This window comes from Mauremys reevesii, linkage group 8 (genome assembly GCF_016161935.1).
Source record: "Mauremys reevesii isolate NIE-2019 linkage group 8, ASM1616193v1, whole genome shotgun sequence".
Classification (NCBI taxonomy): Eukaryota; Metazoa; Chordata; order Testudines; family Geoemydidae; genus Mauremys; species Mauremys reevesii.
The window spans coordinates 14752370-14770611 of NC_052630.1; the positions used below are offsets into that span (position 1 = coordinate 14752370).

The 18242-nt window shown below is 43.0% G+C and overlaps 1 protein-coding gene across 2 annotated transcripts; it reads right to left on the reverse strand.

Annotated features, from left to right (window-relative positions):
• Window positions 1-2224: 2224 nt before the first annotated feature.
• IRF1 (interferon regulatory factor 1) lies at window positions 2225-11801 on the reverse strand. Of its 2 annotated transcripts, none has more exons than XM_039486377.1 (10): window positions 11673-11801; window positions 8609-8700; window positions 7536-7635; window positions 7175-7351; window positions 6655-6704; window positions 6398-6533; window positions 6039-6161; window positions 5004-5047; window positions 4040-4169; window positions 2225-3460 (listed from the first exon to the last, which is right to left on the reverse strand). In XM_039486377.1, the coding sequence occupies exons 2-10, from the start codon at window positions 8693-8695 to the stop codon at window positions 3354-3356; spliced, it is 954 nt and encodes a 317-aa protein (XP_039342311.1). In that variant the 5' UTR covers window positions 8696-8700; window positions 11673-11801; the 3' UTR covers window positions 2225-3353. The 2 variants fall into 2 exon arrangements, with proteins under 2 accessions (XP_039342311.1, XP_039342312.1); XM_039486378.1 differs by lacking the exon at window positions 11673-11801 and adding an exon at window positions 10865-11653 and having other exon boundaries at window positions 3354-3460.
• Window positions 11802-18242: the final 6441 nt, after the last annotated feature.

The window sequence follows — 18242 nt, forward strand, 5'->3', positions numbered from 1 at the left end:
GCTACATAAGAAATTGTAATGAGGCTTTTAGTTTTTTAAACGAAGTTGATTTCCTTCCACTGCTACTTGCTGAAGCCTAATCTCTCTCTAGGTTTATATCAATGCTGCGCTACACTTAGCAAAAATGTTTTCCCCACTTCCAGTCCTACTTGTGATCTAAGCCAGAGGGCAGCCAGCATGTTCTCTTAGGTGGCTTCCATGAAGATTGCGTAGTGCGCCTTGTGGGAGTGCTTCGTTACCACGCAAGTGGGAATAGCCCCTTTTGTGGGGAACATCAGAGAACACAATGTCTTAGTCACCAATATCTATTTAGTAGCTACAGTTCACATCAGGCGGGTAAGAAGCTCTCTGCTATGAGCAGCAATGGCATGTAAGACCATGTAAATGAACCCAGTACTTAAAGGACATGTACTTTCCAGCTGAGCAAAACCCTTCCCATGGATCAACTGATTCCACCAAACTACTGAACATCCATCTTGACACCATTCCAATTCTTACCTTTACCACTGGGCACCAGCAAGCACAGAGGCTGATCGCCATAATGGGTTAACAGCAAGATCCCCTCCTGCAGCTACACCACAAGCAATACCAGGATGATGGGGAAAGCCTTTTGCGACATTTTTGATACTTAGCTGGGGGAAAGGTGCTTTTCTCCACTGCCCACAGTTGTCTGCCACTTTGAGTTGCATCAAAGTTAATATATAGGTTGGTGATGGTAACAGATAATGAAATAATCTTCTTTACCACTTCATTCCCTGTGCTTCCAGATGCCATCAATCTGGCACAAATATGCTAGTTTTCAGTAAACCCCTAATTTTTATGGCCTCACTTTTATTTCTCTATTTTCCCCTGTAGCTCCATTAGTGGAGAGTTACATGACCCGCTTTTGACCATTGAGCTACACTTCCCCATGTTCCTTTACATTCTGTTTCATGCCCAATAAGGGCCTGAGCCAAACTCCACTGAAGTCAATAGGAATCTTTCCATTGACCTCAGTGGGCTTTGGATCAGGCCCTGAGCGTTTAGATCTTGGTCTTTCTTGGCCTGAAGTGCCTATCCTGGTGTTTGTTTAAGGGCTGGATGCTGCAGTGTTGTTATTTTTTTTTCAAGCAAAACTTCCCATTTGAGTTCATAAGACTCTTGCCTGAGTCTTGCTAAGGCTTGATGCTTCATTCCTTGCTTAGAGTAATTTCTCTAAATGTTCTGATATTTGTTCAGCATTTTCCATGACCTTAGCCCCACTGCACATCAAGGCCAGTTACCATGGGAGAGAAGCATTATTTACTGGTTGTGTCTGTGTGTGCATCCCTGCCAACTGTCTTCTGACTTCTCCAAGCTCTTTTCTCACTTCAGGCTAAGGGTGTTATTCCTCAAACATGTCACTGACCCCAGAGACTAATCTGACCCAGCTTCTTCCTCAGCTGGAGCTTGAATTTGCATTGTCCCAAACTTGGCTGCACCCCCGTGCTGTAAGCAATAGTCCCACACACCATGTTGTAAGAGGTATCAGCTTTCAGTGTCTCTAACTCAGGCCACATGTGCTGCCCCATCCGCCCCTTCTCTCCACCCGCCCCAGAAGGAGTGTTTTCTAATGCAGCACAGCGCTTCTGCAATCCAGCATGTGGAAAAACAAAACCAAGTACAAAGTTAAGCTTCTTTCTTTGCAGCTAAATGTCTATTTGCTTTTCTACTTTGAGTGCTCTAACCAGTTCGGCTATATCTACACTCAGGACGCTTCTAAAAACATCTCATCTTCACTGATACCAGCTTGACTTCACTGGAATTAGCAATATTGGGAGTCAGAGCACAGACAGGCCACTGGTGCTTTTTTCTTTTAAGTACCATGCCCTCTAGTGCGGCTCAGAGCAGGTCTAACTGGCATAGTACTTAAAGCATCAGTGACAGCAAGTGGCTCACCTAAACTAGGGTTTCTCAATATTGCTAACGCTGGTAAAGATAAGCCACTGGTTCCAATGATGGGAATTTTTAAAAATGTCTCCAACGCAGCCCAGGCCCATGGCTCCGAGTTGACTCGTGCTGGAAGGAATCCCATTTAAGTCAATGAGTGTTCTGTTGGGTACCAAATGGGATGACAACAGACCCCATATTTAAACATAGTGACACCAGAAGTATTTCTGCCAGCAATGCTGATTCTCAGCAATCTGATTCTGCCCAAACAACCCAGAACACATTTTCGCATTAGCTTTCAAATAAATCAAATACATTTCATATATAAAACATTTTTATTAAAACAAATGTACAACACTTTTTATATACACAACTATGTACAGGAAAATGCTCAGTTACAATTAGTGATTTGATGTATTTCCAGATAAGCATAAATCACAAAAGACCTCCCTCCTTTTTGTACTTTGTACTGCTCGGCATAGGCTTATATCTTTTTGTTCTCTAAAGATCTTCTCTACACAGTTCATTGGGAATATACGGTACATGGTAGTCTATGTACTCTATTGCAGTGAACAGCATTAAGGTGGCTGCCGAGAAAGGCACTGCATAAATAAAGTGTTATGCCCATCAGTGCAAAAAAGAACGGATCCCAACGTGTGGCAGCTCTTTCACAATTATTAAATGAAAAACTGGTATACGTCATGCATAATGACAACAGAATAGAATGTCCTATGAGCAGATCTTCTGAATAACTGTAATATGTTGAAGCAAAGCATGTAGCTGATTTTCACATTTTCTCGGACTAAATATATTTACAAAAGTGAGGAATTTGATTTGTCGGTCAAATGTTTGCTGGAGTAATCAAAGGAAAGAGGGTCAATTAGTGCAATTTTTGTTGAATCCAAAAATCTGTAATGATTGTCATCAAGCTCAGCAGTACTTCACCAGGTACGTCTCAACCAGAGCTAACATGAGTAGGCAAATTTGCCCAGTGTGCCCTAAGCACTGGATTGGTAAAGGAGAGTAAATGAAACTGTAGATGATCTCCTCCAAAAGCAGTGCTTTTAAGTTATAATATGAAATTCATGAGAGAGAAATGGGGATCCTGGCCCAGCTTCTACTGACCTACAGCACCTTTCACTTGTATCCCAACAAAAAGGTCAGAACCCCATTTCACATTAATGTAGGAACAGCTTCACATCGGAAGCAATTTTAAGTTTTATAGGACAATGGCTTAGTCAACCAACTTCAATGCGCACAGTTCTGCTAAGGTTTTTTAATAACGGGGTTTCACTAGCTCGATCTCTTCAGTCCCAGAAGCTAAACGGAAAGTAGAGGTTCTTTCTTCTCACACAGTCAGTAACAAACAATGCCTCCCACTCTGTTCACTTTCCTGAGGAACAGGAGAAGTAAAGCAGTTCACAGTCTGAGGGAGCAAGAGAGGTTTACAAGCTACATGGAATGGCTTGTATACCAGTAGATCGAACTGTGTCCAGCCAAGAGAATTCTAGACCGCTTTTCAGATCAGTACAAAATCTGAACTCTATTTCCCCTAAAAAAAAAGAAAAAAAATAGAAATGAAAAGAAATTTATCATGTGTGGCAGCAGCAGCAAAATAGTTTATGTATACCAATACTATAATGAAATGTAAACATTGTTCAGATGATCTCTGACTAAAATTGAATGTATTTGCAGAAATCCTTATTACAACTTCCATTTTTTAAAAACATTCTCACTGGTGATACGGCTAGGTAACTTTAATTCTGGAAACTGACACAGATTAAAAGTAATCTGTAAGGCTAAAATGGAAATTGAGTTAAGCACATATTTCTGTGCTGAATTCCCACTAATCAGGCCAAGACTGCATATAAATATAACTTTTAAACACCAATCTGGTACATTTTCTAGTACAAATTGTCTTTTAAAAAAATCCCCAACAAACTCCTTCAATTTGAAATTAACGTGCTGGTCAGAAATCTAAAATAAAACACAGTAATGCATGAACTGCTCTATTCTTTTTGGTTTTTCACCCGACTTAAAGCCATCTTGCATAAAGAGCTTAATCTGCTTCTCCCTCTGCCTCTGGTTGTATTCTAAAGTAACTTTGCTTCAGAAATTAAGGGATTTGTACCTGAGGTTGTATCTATTTCAGAATCTTGCTCCTTGTAGCTGAAGTTGCTGCAGATGTTTTGTGTGCCGGGCTCATTGGTAAGATATCCTTTCCCACCAACACTGGTTGCATGCCAGTCTTGTTCAAACAGCTGTAAGAGACAAAGGGGAAGGTTGGAAATTTGTGGGCCTTACGACATTAAAGAGAACAAATAAAACCTCATTGGACAAACAGATCAGCAGCAATAATATTTCCTACATAGGGCTGATGATGCCAGCTGGCATTGCAGCTAAATTTAAGGGCAGATTTCATCATGATGCAGATAACTAACTCTGAATACACATCATAAAACAACCTCACAGTTTGCTGGGATTGTCAATTTTCACGCAAGAGAGCGAACACTGGATTAGTATAAGTACTGCAGATCAGTACTGAGGACCCCTGTAGGAAAGCTTGCACAAAGCCTACCCACACTATGCTTACTGCTAATAGCCCCTCACTGTCATAAATGCTAAACTCACTTCCCTCCTTGCTCATATATGTAAAATTCCTATTAATTTAAGTAGGGATCAAGCTAATTCAGAACACATGCCAAGAGAACACCCCAAGAAGGAAGGTGCTTATAAATAATAGTGATTAATGTGTTACGTGCCTAGATGTATAGCTAATTTGATTTAAATGCACCACATTTGTTGGGGGTATAGAAGAGATTCCTTCTAGAGTGTAAATGTCTTCTGAGTCTCTGATCCATCACCCAGCTTTTCAATGTTTGTCTCTAAAATGGTACATGTGCTCTCAAAGTTATAGAAGAATATTAAGTATTTCCACCTGTGGGTGTTCTCCATATCCTGGCTGTACATTGGATTTTTATTTACAAGTTCTCAGTGCACCTAACTCTGTTTATATGTTTTGTTTTCTCCTCCTCCCTTGATACAAATAGCAACTTATTCCATATTATTCTGAAAAGAAGAGATCATCTTTTTACCTTGTAAAGTTGCTCTTTCATTTCTTCTGCATCATCATCTGTTACTGTTAGGTTTTATAAAGACATAGGGAAAAGAAAAAAACATGTTTCTGTTAACTCGGTGTCCTCACTGGCAAAAATCACAGATCAGCTTCCCGGCTTTTCCATTCAGTTATCACCAGAGACTATTTCACATTTTCTAGTGACATAATAGCACTAAAACATCTTATAAGACAGCAGATTCAGGGTCACTTCTGCCACCTCTATGGGTAACAGGAAGCCCTAGGAATTTCTGCAGGCTATAGAGGTCACCACTCTAGAAAACTCTGAGCCCCTAGTATACCCCTCCTCCTGCAGTGATATGACATGGTATTTGAGGGTAGATCACATCAGCGGAGTGGACAGTTGATCCACAACTAGATGCTTCCATCATTCTCAAGCTTCTCCTGTCCTCTTATAAACCCAGTTACTGTTAGAGGTCATGAACTTCAGTGACAATTGTAGGCTGGCTGTACTCTACACTGTACTCTGTACTCTGCATCTGCTCTACACTCTCCCAGCAGGTTGGGGGAACAAATCTTTCCCCCTGGAGCTCTCAAGTACAAAGCACTGTGCAACAATGTATCAAGATCAGAGATCTCTTCCTTACCCCTGAGGGTGACACTTTTATACCTGGAAGTGAGGAGTCTGAGACATGTTATATCCCAGCACAGTTCAGGCAGCTAATGAAAATATTTTTCATCCAAACCTTCAGTCCTTCTGCATGCAAAACTGCCAATGACTTCAGCAGGCATTTTGCACATATAAGAGCTGCAACATAAGGCCCCTCAACTTTAACAAACTAAAGCTTTTTGTTTTTATAATAAATTTGACTACAGATGAGTAGATCCCATTAACCCTGGAACGCATGCTAGATCTTGCCACTTGTACTTGAAGGGCCTATTGTTTTTTCTGGCACCCCATGCAGCTACATGTCCTGCTTCTGCCCCTGAAACCAGCAGTGGTAGGATTATTTCCATCTGGTTGACCTGAGGTTTAAACCAATAAAATACCAACCTTCAGAAGATGAAGCCAAAGGTGACACTTGAAGCTGGTAAAGGTCATTTGTGCTGTCAGCCATTGCTATTTCCATTGGACTTCTCCAATCTGTCATTGTGTTCATATCACACGGTGAGAGATCTATGGAACGCACAGAAAGGAAGAGTTAGAATTTTTAGGAAATGCAAAGGCTTTCTAATTCAGAATAGCCTCCAATCCCTCACAATCCATGCAACAGCACATTGCATATATCCCATTATATAGCAGCCCAGGAAAAGCCACTGTTCACTCTGCTTATGATGCCGAGATCTCATATATTGGGGTTTGGTAAGTGCAGCACATTCTGCTAAGTTTGAAGAACTAAAATTGAATCTCACCTAGGGTGATGGAGGCGTTCTCAATCTCCACTTCCTGTTCTGCATAGCTGTGAACTGTATAACCACTGTGGTCATCTGGTAGACTGCTGCTGTTCAGTGCTTCTACTGCCTCATCCATCCTCTGGTCTTCATATGACTATAAAGACACGTGCATTGAATGAAAGATCTATTAGACCAAGATGTGATCTATTTGTTCCCATATGTCAAAACTTCAAAGCAAACCTCTGACTCCTTTAACTGCTAGAGTTAATACGTACCTTTCTCTTACTCCTGTTTTTTGACTCTCTAGATGACTTTGACTTCCTTTCTGTGAAAGCAAAAACAAGGTGACAGTGAGAAAAAGCCTGCAGCCACTTCTGATGGCTCCAATCTTACATGACCGCAATTGCTCTGTGTAGTGATGCTTTGCGCTGCAAGAGCATGATCATGCTCTGGGAGTTTTGCTATTGATTTCAGTGACAGCAGCGACTGCTGTACTCTTCCCACCCCTGAGGGGAGCGCACTTCTGTGCCCGATGAAGTGATCCCGTTAGAGGTATTGTGACAATGAATTAATTTTCAAAAAATTGCTATGAGATCTTGGGATGAAAGGAGCTACACATCTGAAGTAATATTTAGCAATAGTAATAATACTGCCTATTCACAGCAATACTTTACTTCTATCAAGGAATTTATACTGTACCTGTTCACAAGCAGAACAGGAAACGTAAACAGACAATTAACTGCAGTAATGGTCCCCTTAAGGCAAATTATGTTGAGGATAGGCTAATACACCTACCTTTTTTCTGAAGCTTTGTTAAGGGTGGCAGCATCCTGTAAACTCGGACTGCGCTGCAGCCTTTGTTGATACTTTTGTCCTTCACTTCCTCAATATCAGGCAGTGAATTCATGGCACAGCGGAAATTTGCCTTCCAAGTTTTGGGGTCCGGCTCTTTCTCGCCTACCTTGTATCTCCCTATAAATAAGAGATGGTGCGTAAGTATTCAGAGATTCTGCAGAGATCGGTCCCAAAAGAACTAATTTGTGTTCCATTCTTCAGTCATATAAGGCAGTCAATATAGTCACATGGGATGTCGATTAGGGCAGAATTAGGCTCTATCTGTTTATGTGACAGACAGAATTTTAAAACCAGCACGTACCAGTATGAATGGCCCAGCTTCGGAAAAGACAGGCATCTTTATCTATATCCCAGCCATGTTTAGCTGCATGTTTCCATGGGATCTGGAACATCATCTTATCCTGTAGTTAAACAATGCAGGTTTGAATACAGAGAATATAACATACACCCATTCATGACTAAATATGGACTTAATCCAAGATAACTCAGCCACACCAAGGGAACTCTGCCTTAAGGCTGCCACCAGATTCCTAATGTAGCATTCACTTAGTACTATCTATGTTCTACATCCCATGTAACGTTCCCCAAGGGTTCTGAGTTTCACAGAGCTGTATAACAAGATATAATAGCTATGAGGGACACTGCCAGCCTCATCTCAGAACTACCTTGGTCTGTTGGTTTGTCTCTGATCCTTATGTTTCTCATAAAATTCTTAGGTGTCTTTCTCTGTCTGCGCAGAATCTTTTTAAAAATTAACAATAAGGACCTATGTCCACCATAAGAAAGATATTTCTTACAGTGCAACATTAATTTAGCTCAGATAACTCCTTTCATATGCGCTTCAAGACACTTTACAGTTTAAAAGAGTCAATGAGCAAAAAGTCCTGAATCAATGAGGATAAACCTAAATAATCTTATTGTGGGTGAGTTTCATATGGTTGTAATTCTCAGTGAAGTGATGGGCATGCAGTACTGAAGTCAATGGTTCAGATGCTCAGTATCTCTCAAGATTTGGCCTAAAGTCCCCTTCAGTGGTTGAGACTGTAACACTGATTCCTTAACTGAGACAAATAGCTTGACCCAAGTTAGAGGCAGATCTCATTGGGAGCCAAGAACATCTGTTATGATCTGACTGCTCTCATTTTTTTTTTTCCTTCCTAGTACTTCCCCAATAAAAGTCAGGTCTACTCCATTTATCATGATCAATTACAGCTACTGTTTTCTGATAACAAAAATGCTGTTTTATGTCGTGCGTGTAAACTCTTTCCATTTTCTTTTAATCTATTGATGTGACCTTGATTTTTATATAAAATCAGCTAAGAATACAGGGATGAGGATGATTAAAGATACAAAAGTAATGACCAAGAAACCCACCTTGTTGATCCACACCAATCCTGGTATTTGATTGGAATTAATCTGCAACTCCAGCCAGGGCCTCATGCGCATTCTTGTTACCGGCATGTTGTCTGTGAAAGGAAAATAATAAATATAGGTAAGCAAAAGAGTAAATATTCTGGTATGCTGGGCATTTTGTAATGCCATCCCTCACTGCTTACTCTTAACACTCCTCCTCATGGGCAGTCTTTCAACAAAGCCCAAACTTGGTCCAGAATCAATAAACAATTTCTCTTCCAAAATCTTGGCAGTTTCTGAATGGCAACTTTAGTTCTAATCTGGCTACATTATCCCTTTCATAGAGAAATAAAATTATAGAATTTGGGAAACTGGACGGCTCTGGAGGTTGGTACTGGAATGCAGAGCTCTTCCCACCTACGCTACCTTTCAGAACTCAGTCCTGTAGTGAGAGAGAAGTATTACTGTCAGGTGCTGTTTGGTGGCTTACGTGAAAAAAGTTTGGTCTCAGACCTTTACCCAGTGAGCAAAATTGCCACATCTCACGAGCCACCAACACCTCTGGTACTCTGCCTCCCAGGCTGGGTGCAGAAGGCAAGAAGTCAAAGGTTCATGGACTCTGAATTCTCTCTTTGCACCCACAATGTTAGTCACTCTGGGTTGTGGCCAAGGCACACTGGCAGGGCAGTGTGAATTGCTAAGTCCTGTGCTGAACTTGTCCTGTGCCATACTAAAGGATGGATGTCCGTCTCCAGGGCTATCACGCCCGCGCGTCTCATGAACACTAAATTTTAAAAAATTCTTAAAATCTTTGTAAGTGGCTGAGGGGGCGTGTGTGTGTGAAGCGTGAGTGTTAGGCTCCAGAGGAATTATAGACTAGCAAAAAAAAATTCTTTCTGAGGGAGTGTCTTTGTTACTTGTCTTTTCGTTGCCACTTATTTCCGTGCCAAGTTTCCCCTATCATTAATGTTTACCTTTTTAAAAAAAACAGTGCAGTAGATTAGTCTATAAATGGTGCACTCTGCTACAAAGTTTTCCTTGCACTGAGATCTACTGGCATAAATATATTTCTTGTCTTGTTTTTTATATGGAAATATCAGCATTTCCAAAAACAATAGAATCCAGCGTTTTACAAATAATAGACCTTCCTCGACGGCTTCAGTGGGCTGGCAGTGGGGTTAGGCTTACATAATCCAACCCCCCTTTATAATGGGAGAGGAGATCAATTACTTTCTCCAAGTTAACATGCAGCTTTTCTACTGGGCTCCTTCTCTTTTCCTGTAACACATTCCTGCCTGTATGGCCTCCATGTGGACATTAGCATTTAGCTTTGGTGCTAGGATAGGCTTAAAGAAGGGCTGCAAAACTGAACTCAAGGAATGATGCTTGGAGTTCTATTGTAAAACATAGTTAATTAGACAATTTCAAGCTAGTAGTGGTTCTTGACTTTGACTAAAAAAGCCTCAGTTGACATTATTTTCAGCTTTATGTAGCTCCTTCATACTTAATGACAAGTCTATAAACTGAAACAGGAATGCAATGTTTGTGATTGAGAATAGCATTACTAAACATTGGCAAGCAATCCTGAAGAGCAAATTATATTGATGAGGTAATGTGTCTGATGATAGCATCCAGGGCCCCCAATCACAATCAGACCCTCTAAACACATATATACAGAAAGGCATGGGTCCTGTCACCGTATGCTTACTGTTCCTCATGAATGTACTGACACAATAGATTATGCTAACATGAAGAAATGTTATGCAACAATTTTGCTTCCTAAGCAGCCAATACACTAAGGTTTCTGACTTCCACTCTCACTACCTCACCCTGTTGGGCAAATTCTAATACAGAATGTTATACTTTTCTCCAAGACCCTTGTGTTACTCAGATTCAGATGGGTGAATTAAGCATGCGTGCATTCAGCATTTCCTTGCACTGGTAGGTGTAAAGTTAGAGCTTTGCCATTAATTTGGCACAGTTTGTGAGTGTTCATTTTACTTACTATTGCTTTTGTGAGACTAAAACGATGCCATCAACTGTGCTAGCTCCAACATTTTTGTTGTGATTTTTTTGTTTAAAGTTGTATTTATATGCATATTATACAATATATATTTCCAAAGTACAAAATACTTTTCAAAATACATCCCGTGATCTTATATTTCTCTAGCTAATAATTATACACCTGAATTTCACACCCTTAAATGTTAATTTGCAACAGGGCTCATCTGAACAAACAATCCTCAAATTCACAAAATCGTAAATAACAGCAATCACCTCTTTTGTGGCCAGTTCTGCAAATGCCTGAAGATTTGACTCATTATTTGTTGGTCCCACAGATCTTTCCCCATAAACCTTGACTATTTTTAGCTTTTCCCAACCTCATCTGCATTCAAATGCTTTAATTCTCTTTGTTGCCTGTGAACGCTGCTCTCCGGTGTTGAAGCCAAAAGCATGACTTTATTTTCAGCCTGTACTTCCTGTGTATCGGAGAGCAGCAACAGCAGCACCCTTTGTTGTCACAGTTGCTCGTATTTGTCTTACTCTCTTCCCCCACATCACCTCAGAAAGCAATCTGATGCCCAAGCACAGAATTAGAGGTGCTACTTACTGTGTCTTTGCATTACACATAACTGTACATACAAGTCAAAACAACAACACACCCTTTCCTCCCTAACAAAATAAATTCTGTCACCAGAATGTGACTGAACCTCTCACGTGCACAGCAGCTTAAGTGTCTGCAAATTCACTAAACTCCTCGTTTACCAGTTCAGAAGTTGATTTGCAGGGCTAAGGCCATTTATTGCCTCCTACTTGCCATGCAAGCTTCCTGCGACTGGCCTTTGCTCTCTGTCCCCTGGCTCACACGACTAAATACTCAGTGCATCCCTTGTCTTTGCCAAGCCTCCGAGCAAAAGTTGCTTTCCTACTATTTCCTTGTTGGGCTCCCTGGTTACAGGACCGAATGCTGTTGGCAAAGTCCTGCCACTCCAGTTCCGAAGTTGTCCTGCACCGAGTGCTCCTGGCAGGAGGGGGAAGCAGACCTCTGACTCGGCGGCTGCTAGCTGCACCAGGCGTGACCCACCTTGTTCTCCGGTCCCCAGTGCACAGCCTTGCCAAGGTGCCCAGTGAGCCGGCAGATCCGCCTCCCGTGAACGAGCCGCGACTTCTGCAGGCTGCGGAGCGCGGTGGTCTCGGTATATCCTAACACTAGTCGGGATTCCCCGCTTGCTTGGCCTGAACCTCTCCTGCCGACCAATCAGCATTCGCCCAGAGGCTTGGCTCGGCTCCGCCCTCCGCTCATTGGCTGGCCGGCGAGCATCATTTCGGGGAAATCAGGCTGTTGTAGCACTAGAGGCTGAAGGGGAAGTACGGCTCCCCTCCCCCGCCCGTCTCCCTGCTGCTCCCAGGGTGTGGGAGCGGAGGGAAGGGGGGAGAAGTGAGAGGCTCTTTGGGAGCCCTCTGAAACTGCCTCCCCAGCCACCGTGCACCCATCAGTGTCACAGGAGCAGGTGACCCCCGGGTCCTGTCCCATTGCAGCTGGGTCCCTATCCCTGGGGGGCAGACAGGGTCTGGGTCCCACTGTCCCAGTTTCTCGAACTGGTCAGATCCAGCCCTGTACTTCTGAGGGGCTTGAATCCAAATATGGATCTGGGGGCTGTGTCCCGCTGTCAGTTCTGGGCCCCTTTTGCATGGTCTTTGGGGCAGGGATCTTGTCTCTTGCACACCTTTATGCAGGGCAAGGTGTGTTGGCATTACTAGTGATACTCTGTGCTCTGGGTGCCTTCCCCCTGAGGATCTCCAAGCACTACATGAACACTAACGAACTAAGCCTCATAATCTCTGTGTGTAGCAGGTATTGTGTCCATTTTACAGAGAGAGAAATCAAGGCATAAAAGGTTAGATGACTTGTGCAAGGTCAGAGAGGCACAGCTGGAAATCAAGAGAACTTGGCTCCTAGTCCCATGCTCAGACCACTAGACCAGCTCCCTCTGCATAAAATCTTGCTTGCTAATATTACCTTTCATTCTAACAGCTCCTAAAGCGCTTAGCAGACCGACTAGGATGCTACACACAAAGATTGTTGAATCCACCCCTGAAATATGGCAGTGGGGGTGGCAGGGGAGAGCAGCAGCTTGTCTGAAAGCACATAACAACACTAACAATTTAGAACAGGAAATGAATGAAAATACTGCATGCAGCTGAAATTGCAAAAAAACCCTATTTGGCCAGGACGTCAGGGTTAACATTCCAAACTCTTGCAAAAAGGGTTGTGGGACTATAACCAACTGGCAAGGATTGATGCTGTTTTAGCATCTCATTGAAAAGACTGCCCCTTAACACCATTCTAGGGCATCAGTTTAGTACAAACTAGAAAGAAAGACTCACCGATAACACAGTTCATGAGTCCTAAGGTGGACCTTGCAACCATGAATATATTTAGTCAATATTAGAGTTATGTAAGAGAGTATGTAGCAGCACCTGGAATAAAAAGCAGCTATGATGACCAGTGGAAACCAAGTCAGAGGAAAATAGCAGGAAAAAGGAATATGTGGGGAATGTTCCTGATTTCCTTTTTTCTTTTTAAACTTCTGTAGCATGTAGTGATAGTTAAGAGCCTGTTTGCTCAGTTTCTTGAGTCAAAGTAACTTGAAGTTACTGGTGTGTCTTTAAAATGACAAGCAGATACATCAATCCATCTTAGTAAGGGGCTGATCCTGCACTAACTGAGAACTCAAAACCTAGCAGTGTTGAATGTTCAGGGAATGCACATTGGGTCTAAAAGAAGCAGGTAGGGGCCTCTCTGAATGCAGGCACCAAACAAGTCTCTGTGTACATTATAAAAATAATTAAGTCAGGGGAGCTGCAGATAACATAGTCCCCATCCGGTTTCACTGTGGTGAAAAGTGGTAGTGTAGACAAAACTTGACCATCCCCTGTGACCAGGTTAAAAATCTGGACAATCTTAACTGGGTCCTTTAATTTGGTTATAGTTGTAGCATAGATGGGATCTTACTTTGGTGTCTCTGTTCATAAAACTCTTAGTTGAAATCTGGTCTCAGTCTCTCGCTCCCATAGGGTTATAGAACATTGCTTAATTCTCCAGTGAGTCCCAAGACATTTTTTACTTCCACAGCATCCATCTACCAGGTGATACGTACAGTTGCTTGTAGCAGCAATTTTAAAATTCATCCTATGTACCTGCCCTCCAAAGCTATCATATGGAGGAGGACGGACTGGGAGACAAGGACACTTTGCAGACACTGGGAAAGAAAGCATCCCCCGGTCTCTCCAGCTTCGGCAGTGTGTCAGGGAGGTGTTGCTTTGAAATAACTATCCTAAAGAAAGGAAGGTAACCATTTTTTCTCCTCCTGTATGCCTCTGGGCAGGCACAGGGGTAGGTGAGGGTTTGATCCACACCACTGAAGTCAACAGAGAGACTCCCATTTATTTTGAGAGAGTTTGATTGGTCCCTGAGAGCAGAACTGGGTACGCTATTTTTACCGGTGACTTGATTCTAGCAGAGAGTGAGGTCATTTTGAAATGTCATTAGTCATTTCATGCTAGCATTTTAATGGTCCCCAAGTAAGGTATGAAGCTCACATCTAAGAGGAAGGTAGGTTTGGGATTTTTTGCAAATCTAGGTTAACAGCATCTGCCTGCTGTTTTCATGATGGAAAAACACAAACATACTCTTAAAAAAAGTAAAGCTTAGATTCTAAAGAAAGAAGCAAAAATCAGAAATCTCTCAATTTTTCTTAATTTTTCAGCCTATAATTTTATTAGTATATATTGTTTAACATTTTTGCTATGGTAGGACCTTCATGTCAGCCAGATCAGAGCCTGTTGTGCAAGGCGCTGTACAAACACACAGAAAATGACAGTCCCTGCTCCAACGAGCTTACAGTCTAAAAGACCAGGCCTAACCGGTAGATGAGACAAATAAGCAGGTCAGTATGGAGACAGGGAGACAAGGCAGCAAAAATGAGAGGGTATGTGCAATTCTTCCCCAATCAGGGGCAACAAACACATTTTCCACTTCCAGACAATGAGCTACAATTGATCTGAAATGCTGTAACATTCAATTCTAAAGGTGACCTGCAAAGGAGAAGGAAGTTTATTTATTTACCTTTTTTCACTGACTTGTGTTATGTAAAGCTGGCCAGAAAGATTTGTTTGTTTTATTTTAAAGCCCTGTTTTCTGCTTGCGTGTAAACTTTAGAAGTACCAGAATGTGGAGTATGACCTTCTCTGGCTTTGTTGGAGGTCTTGAGAGAGAGAGAGATCATGAGTTTTAGGTATATAGAAATTGACATTCTAGATTAGGACTGTATCCTATCACCACTGATAGTGGCCAGTACCATCTGCTTCAGAGGAGGTTACAAGAAACCTACAGGTGGCAGTCATGCAATAATCTGCCCACAGGGAAAATTTCTTCCTAAAGGTTCCATTAGAGCAGTGGTTCTCAACATTTTTCTCATTTGCAGACCCCTAAAAAATTGTTAATGGAAATGCAGACTCCTTTGGAAAATTTAGACTTAGGGTATAGAATCATAGAATACCAGGGCTGGAAGGGACCTCAGGAGGTCATCTAGTCCAACCCCCTGCTCAAAGCAGGACCAATTCCCAACTAAATCATCCCAGACAGAGCTTTGTCAAGCCTGACCTTAAAAACCTCTAAGGAAGGAGATTCCACCACCTGCCTAGGTAACCCATTCCAGTGCTTCACCACTCTCTGAGTGAAAAAGTTTTTCCTAATATCCAACCTAAACCTCCCTCAAAGTCTACACTACCCGCTGGATCAGCGGGCAGAAATCGATCCAGTGGGGATCAATTTTTCGTGTCTAGTCTAGATGCAATAAATCGATCCCTGAGCCATCTCTCGTCAACTCCTGTACTCCAGCAACACGAGAGGTGCAGGGAGAGTTGACGGGGGAGTAGCAGCAATTGACTCACCGCAGCGAAGACACCACAGTAAGTCGATCTAAGTACGTCGACATCAGCTATATTATTCACGTAGCTGAAGTTGCGTAACTTAGATCGATTCTCCCCCGCCCCAGTGTAGACCAGGGCTTAGTCTGCAGACTCCCAGTGGTCCACAGAACTACTGCATTAGAGGTTTGTTTTTTGCCTTGAAGCATGAATGCTTATATTGCTTCCAAAAACTATTTTTTAAATTCTTACGATTGTATCATTTTTCTCATCTCTGAACAGAGGGGCTGAAGATGTTGAACTTTGAACAAAAATATCTTTTCTCCCAGTTGTTTCTCAGGCATTTGAATTGAACAGATGCTAACAAAAGCAGGCATGCAAAACAAGAGCTGTCAACAGGGTAAATATAAATCACTTATTAACTGAACTAATTAGGGGTCATTTGCATAGTGGGTTTTATGTCATCCTATGTATGTCCAGTAATCCAACAGTCTTTCAGGCGGGGTGGGGAGTAGCTATGATCTGATGATTTAATGAGAAAATATTACACGCTTCTTTATACATAATAAAGATGGGGGGAGGGCACAAATCTGCCCCCCTCTTTTTTTTTAAGAATGGCTATTCTGGGCCTTTCAGGTCTGGTGGACCAGTATTCTTCAGTATTACATGTTACTGTGTTTGGAGCAGCTGCGCTGTGTGGGGTGCAGGGGCGGCTCTAGACATTTCGCCGCCCCAAGCAGGGCGGCATGCCGCGGGGGGCGCTCTGCCGGTCGCCAGGAGGGCGGCAGGTGGCTCCGGTGGACCTCCCGCAGGCATGCCTGCGGAGGGTCCGCTGGTCCGACAGCTTTGGTGGACCACCAGAGCCGCGGGACCAGCGGACCCTCTGCAGACATGCCTGCAGGAGGTCCACCAGAGCCGCCTGCCACCCTCCCGGCGACCGGCAGAGCGCCCCCCGCGGCATGCCGCCCCAAGCACAAGCTTGGCGTGCTGGGGCCTGGAGCCGCCCCTGGTGGGGTGCATAATGTAATCTTCTTTGCTATGTATGTTAAATCTACAAAATCATCTAGAGCTGTGAGTAGGCACTTACTTATACTGGGAAGCAAAATAAATGCAGAGTAGGAATACACAAAGGGAGAGTAACACCCTGATCTCAACTCTGCTCTTGCTTATAAAGAGTTACGTCAGCAGTAACTCCACTCAGTGCAATGCAGTTTAAGTGAGAGCAGAATTTGGCCCATAGATCCACATTCTGCTGCAGGATCCCACTCAGAGTGACCTGCAAAGGATTTTACCCAAATCAGGGTGGTGCTTGTTTTGTTTCATTTGTTTGCTTCTTGCCCGGGACCAAGAAATAAAAAATCAGATAAAACACCTTTGTATGTTATGTTCTAATTAGACTCAGAGAGAACTAAAATCCTATTTCCCATTCCCATTTATATACTAAAACACTAACAACCCTACTCAGTACAAAAAACAAACAAAACTGCTTCGGGTAATTACTGAACGATATAGTTAACACAGTAAAAATTACAAATGTGGACACGCTATATTTACACAAACCAGCAAACACTGTGTAATCAACACACTTCGAGAAATGGATGGATCATTCATAAAAAAAGTATTCTGCTCCACATAGTGGAGTAGCACATGTTGTGTATAGTGAGAACTATGAATTCACACATTCCTTAACGTACCCAGGAACTACATTCCTTTGTCCTACTTTATTTGATATGGAATTAGCTTAGGTGCCTGCGTGGCCCCATTACTATAGTATCTGGGCACCTCATAATGTTTAATGTATTTATCTGCATGCACCACTGTGAGGTAGAGTAGACCTATTATCCTCACTTTAGAGAGCCAGAATTTAGGCCCAGAGAGACGAAAGGCCAATTTTTTAAAGGCAGGTGCAAAATACCTTTTAAAAGTCTAGCCCTAAATGACTCACCCAAAGTCACACACGCAGTCTGTAGCAGAGAAGGGAATTGACTTCAGCTCTTCTAAGTTGCAGGCTATTGCCTTAACCACTGGGCCATCCTCTTGAGTAAATAATCAACAGGATACTTCAGTCCTCATCCTCAAAGGATGCCTGCACACCACCTTCAAAAGATGAGCCTGGGAACTTAGATTCCTAACTCTGCTAGACATTAGATTTAACAGAGACACTGGTTTTATAACTCACTACAACAACTGGTAACACACCCTACTGGCTGCTAATCCTTAACTGCCCACTTCATTGTAAGTGGTCTTCTACATCAGTGGTTCTCAAAGCCGGTCTGCCGCTTGTTCAGGGTAAGCCCCCTGGCGGGCCGGGCCAGTTTGTTTACCTGCTGCATCTGCAGGTTCAGCCAATCGCGGCTCCCACTGGCCGCAGTTCGCCGCTCCAGGCCAATGGAGGCTGTGGGAAGCTGCAGCCAGTACGTCCCCCAGCCCGCACCGCTTCCCGCAGCCCCTATTGGCCTGGAGCAGCGAACTGCGGCCAGTGGGAGCTGCGATTGACCAAACCTGTGGACGCAGCAGGTAAACAAACCGGCCCGGCCCACCAGGGTGCTTACCCTCGCAAGCCGCATGCCAAAGGTTGCTGATCCCTGGGTTAGAGGATAGTGTTAGGGACAGAGGCTTTATTCACTTGGAAAACTTCCATGCCACTCACCAGACTGCTGTGAGGGGACCTAGCAGCTGGATCCTGAATGTTTTAAGCCTCCAGAATCTGAACAGGCACTGT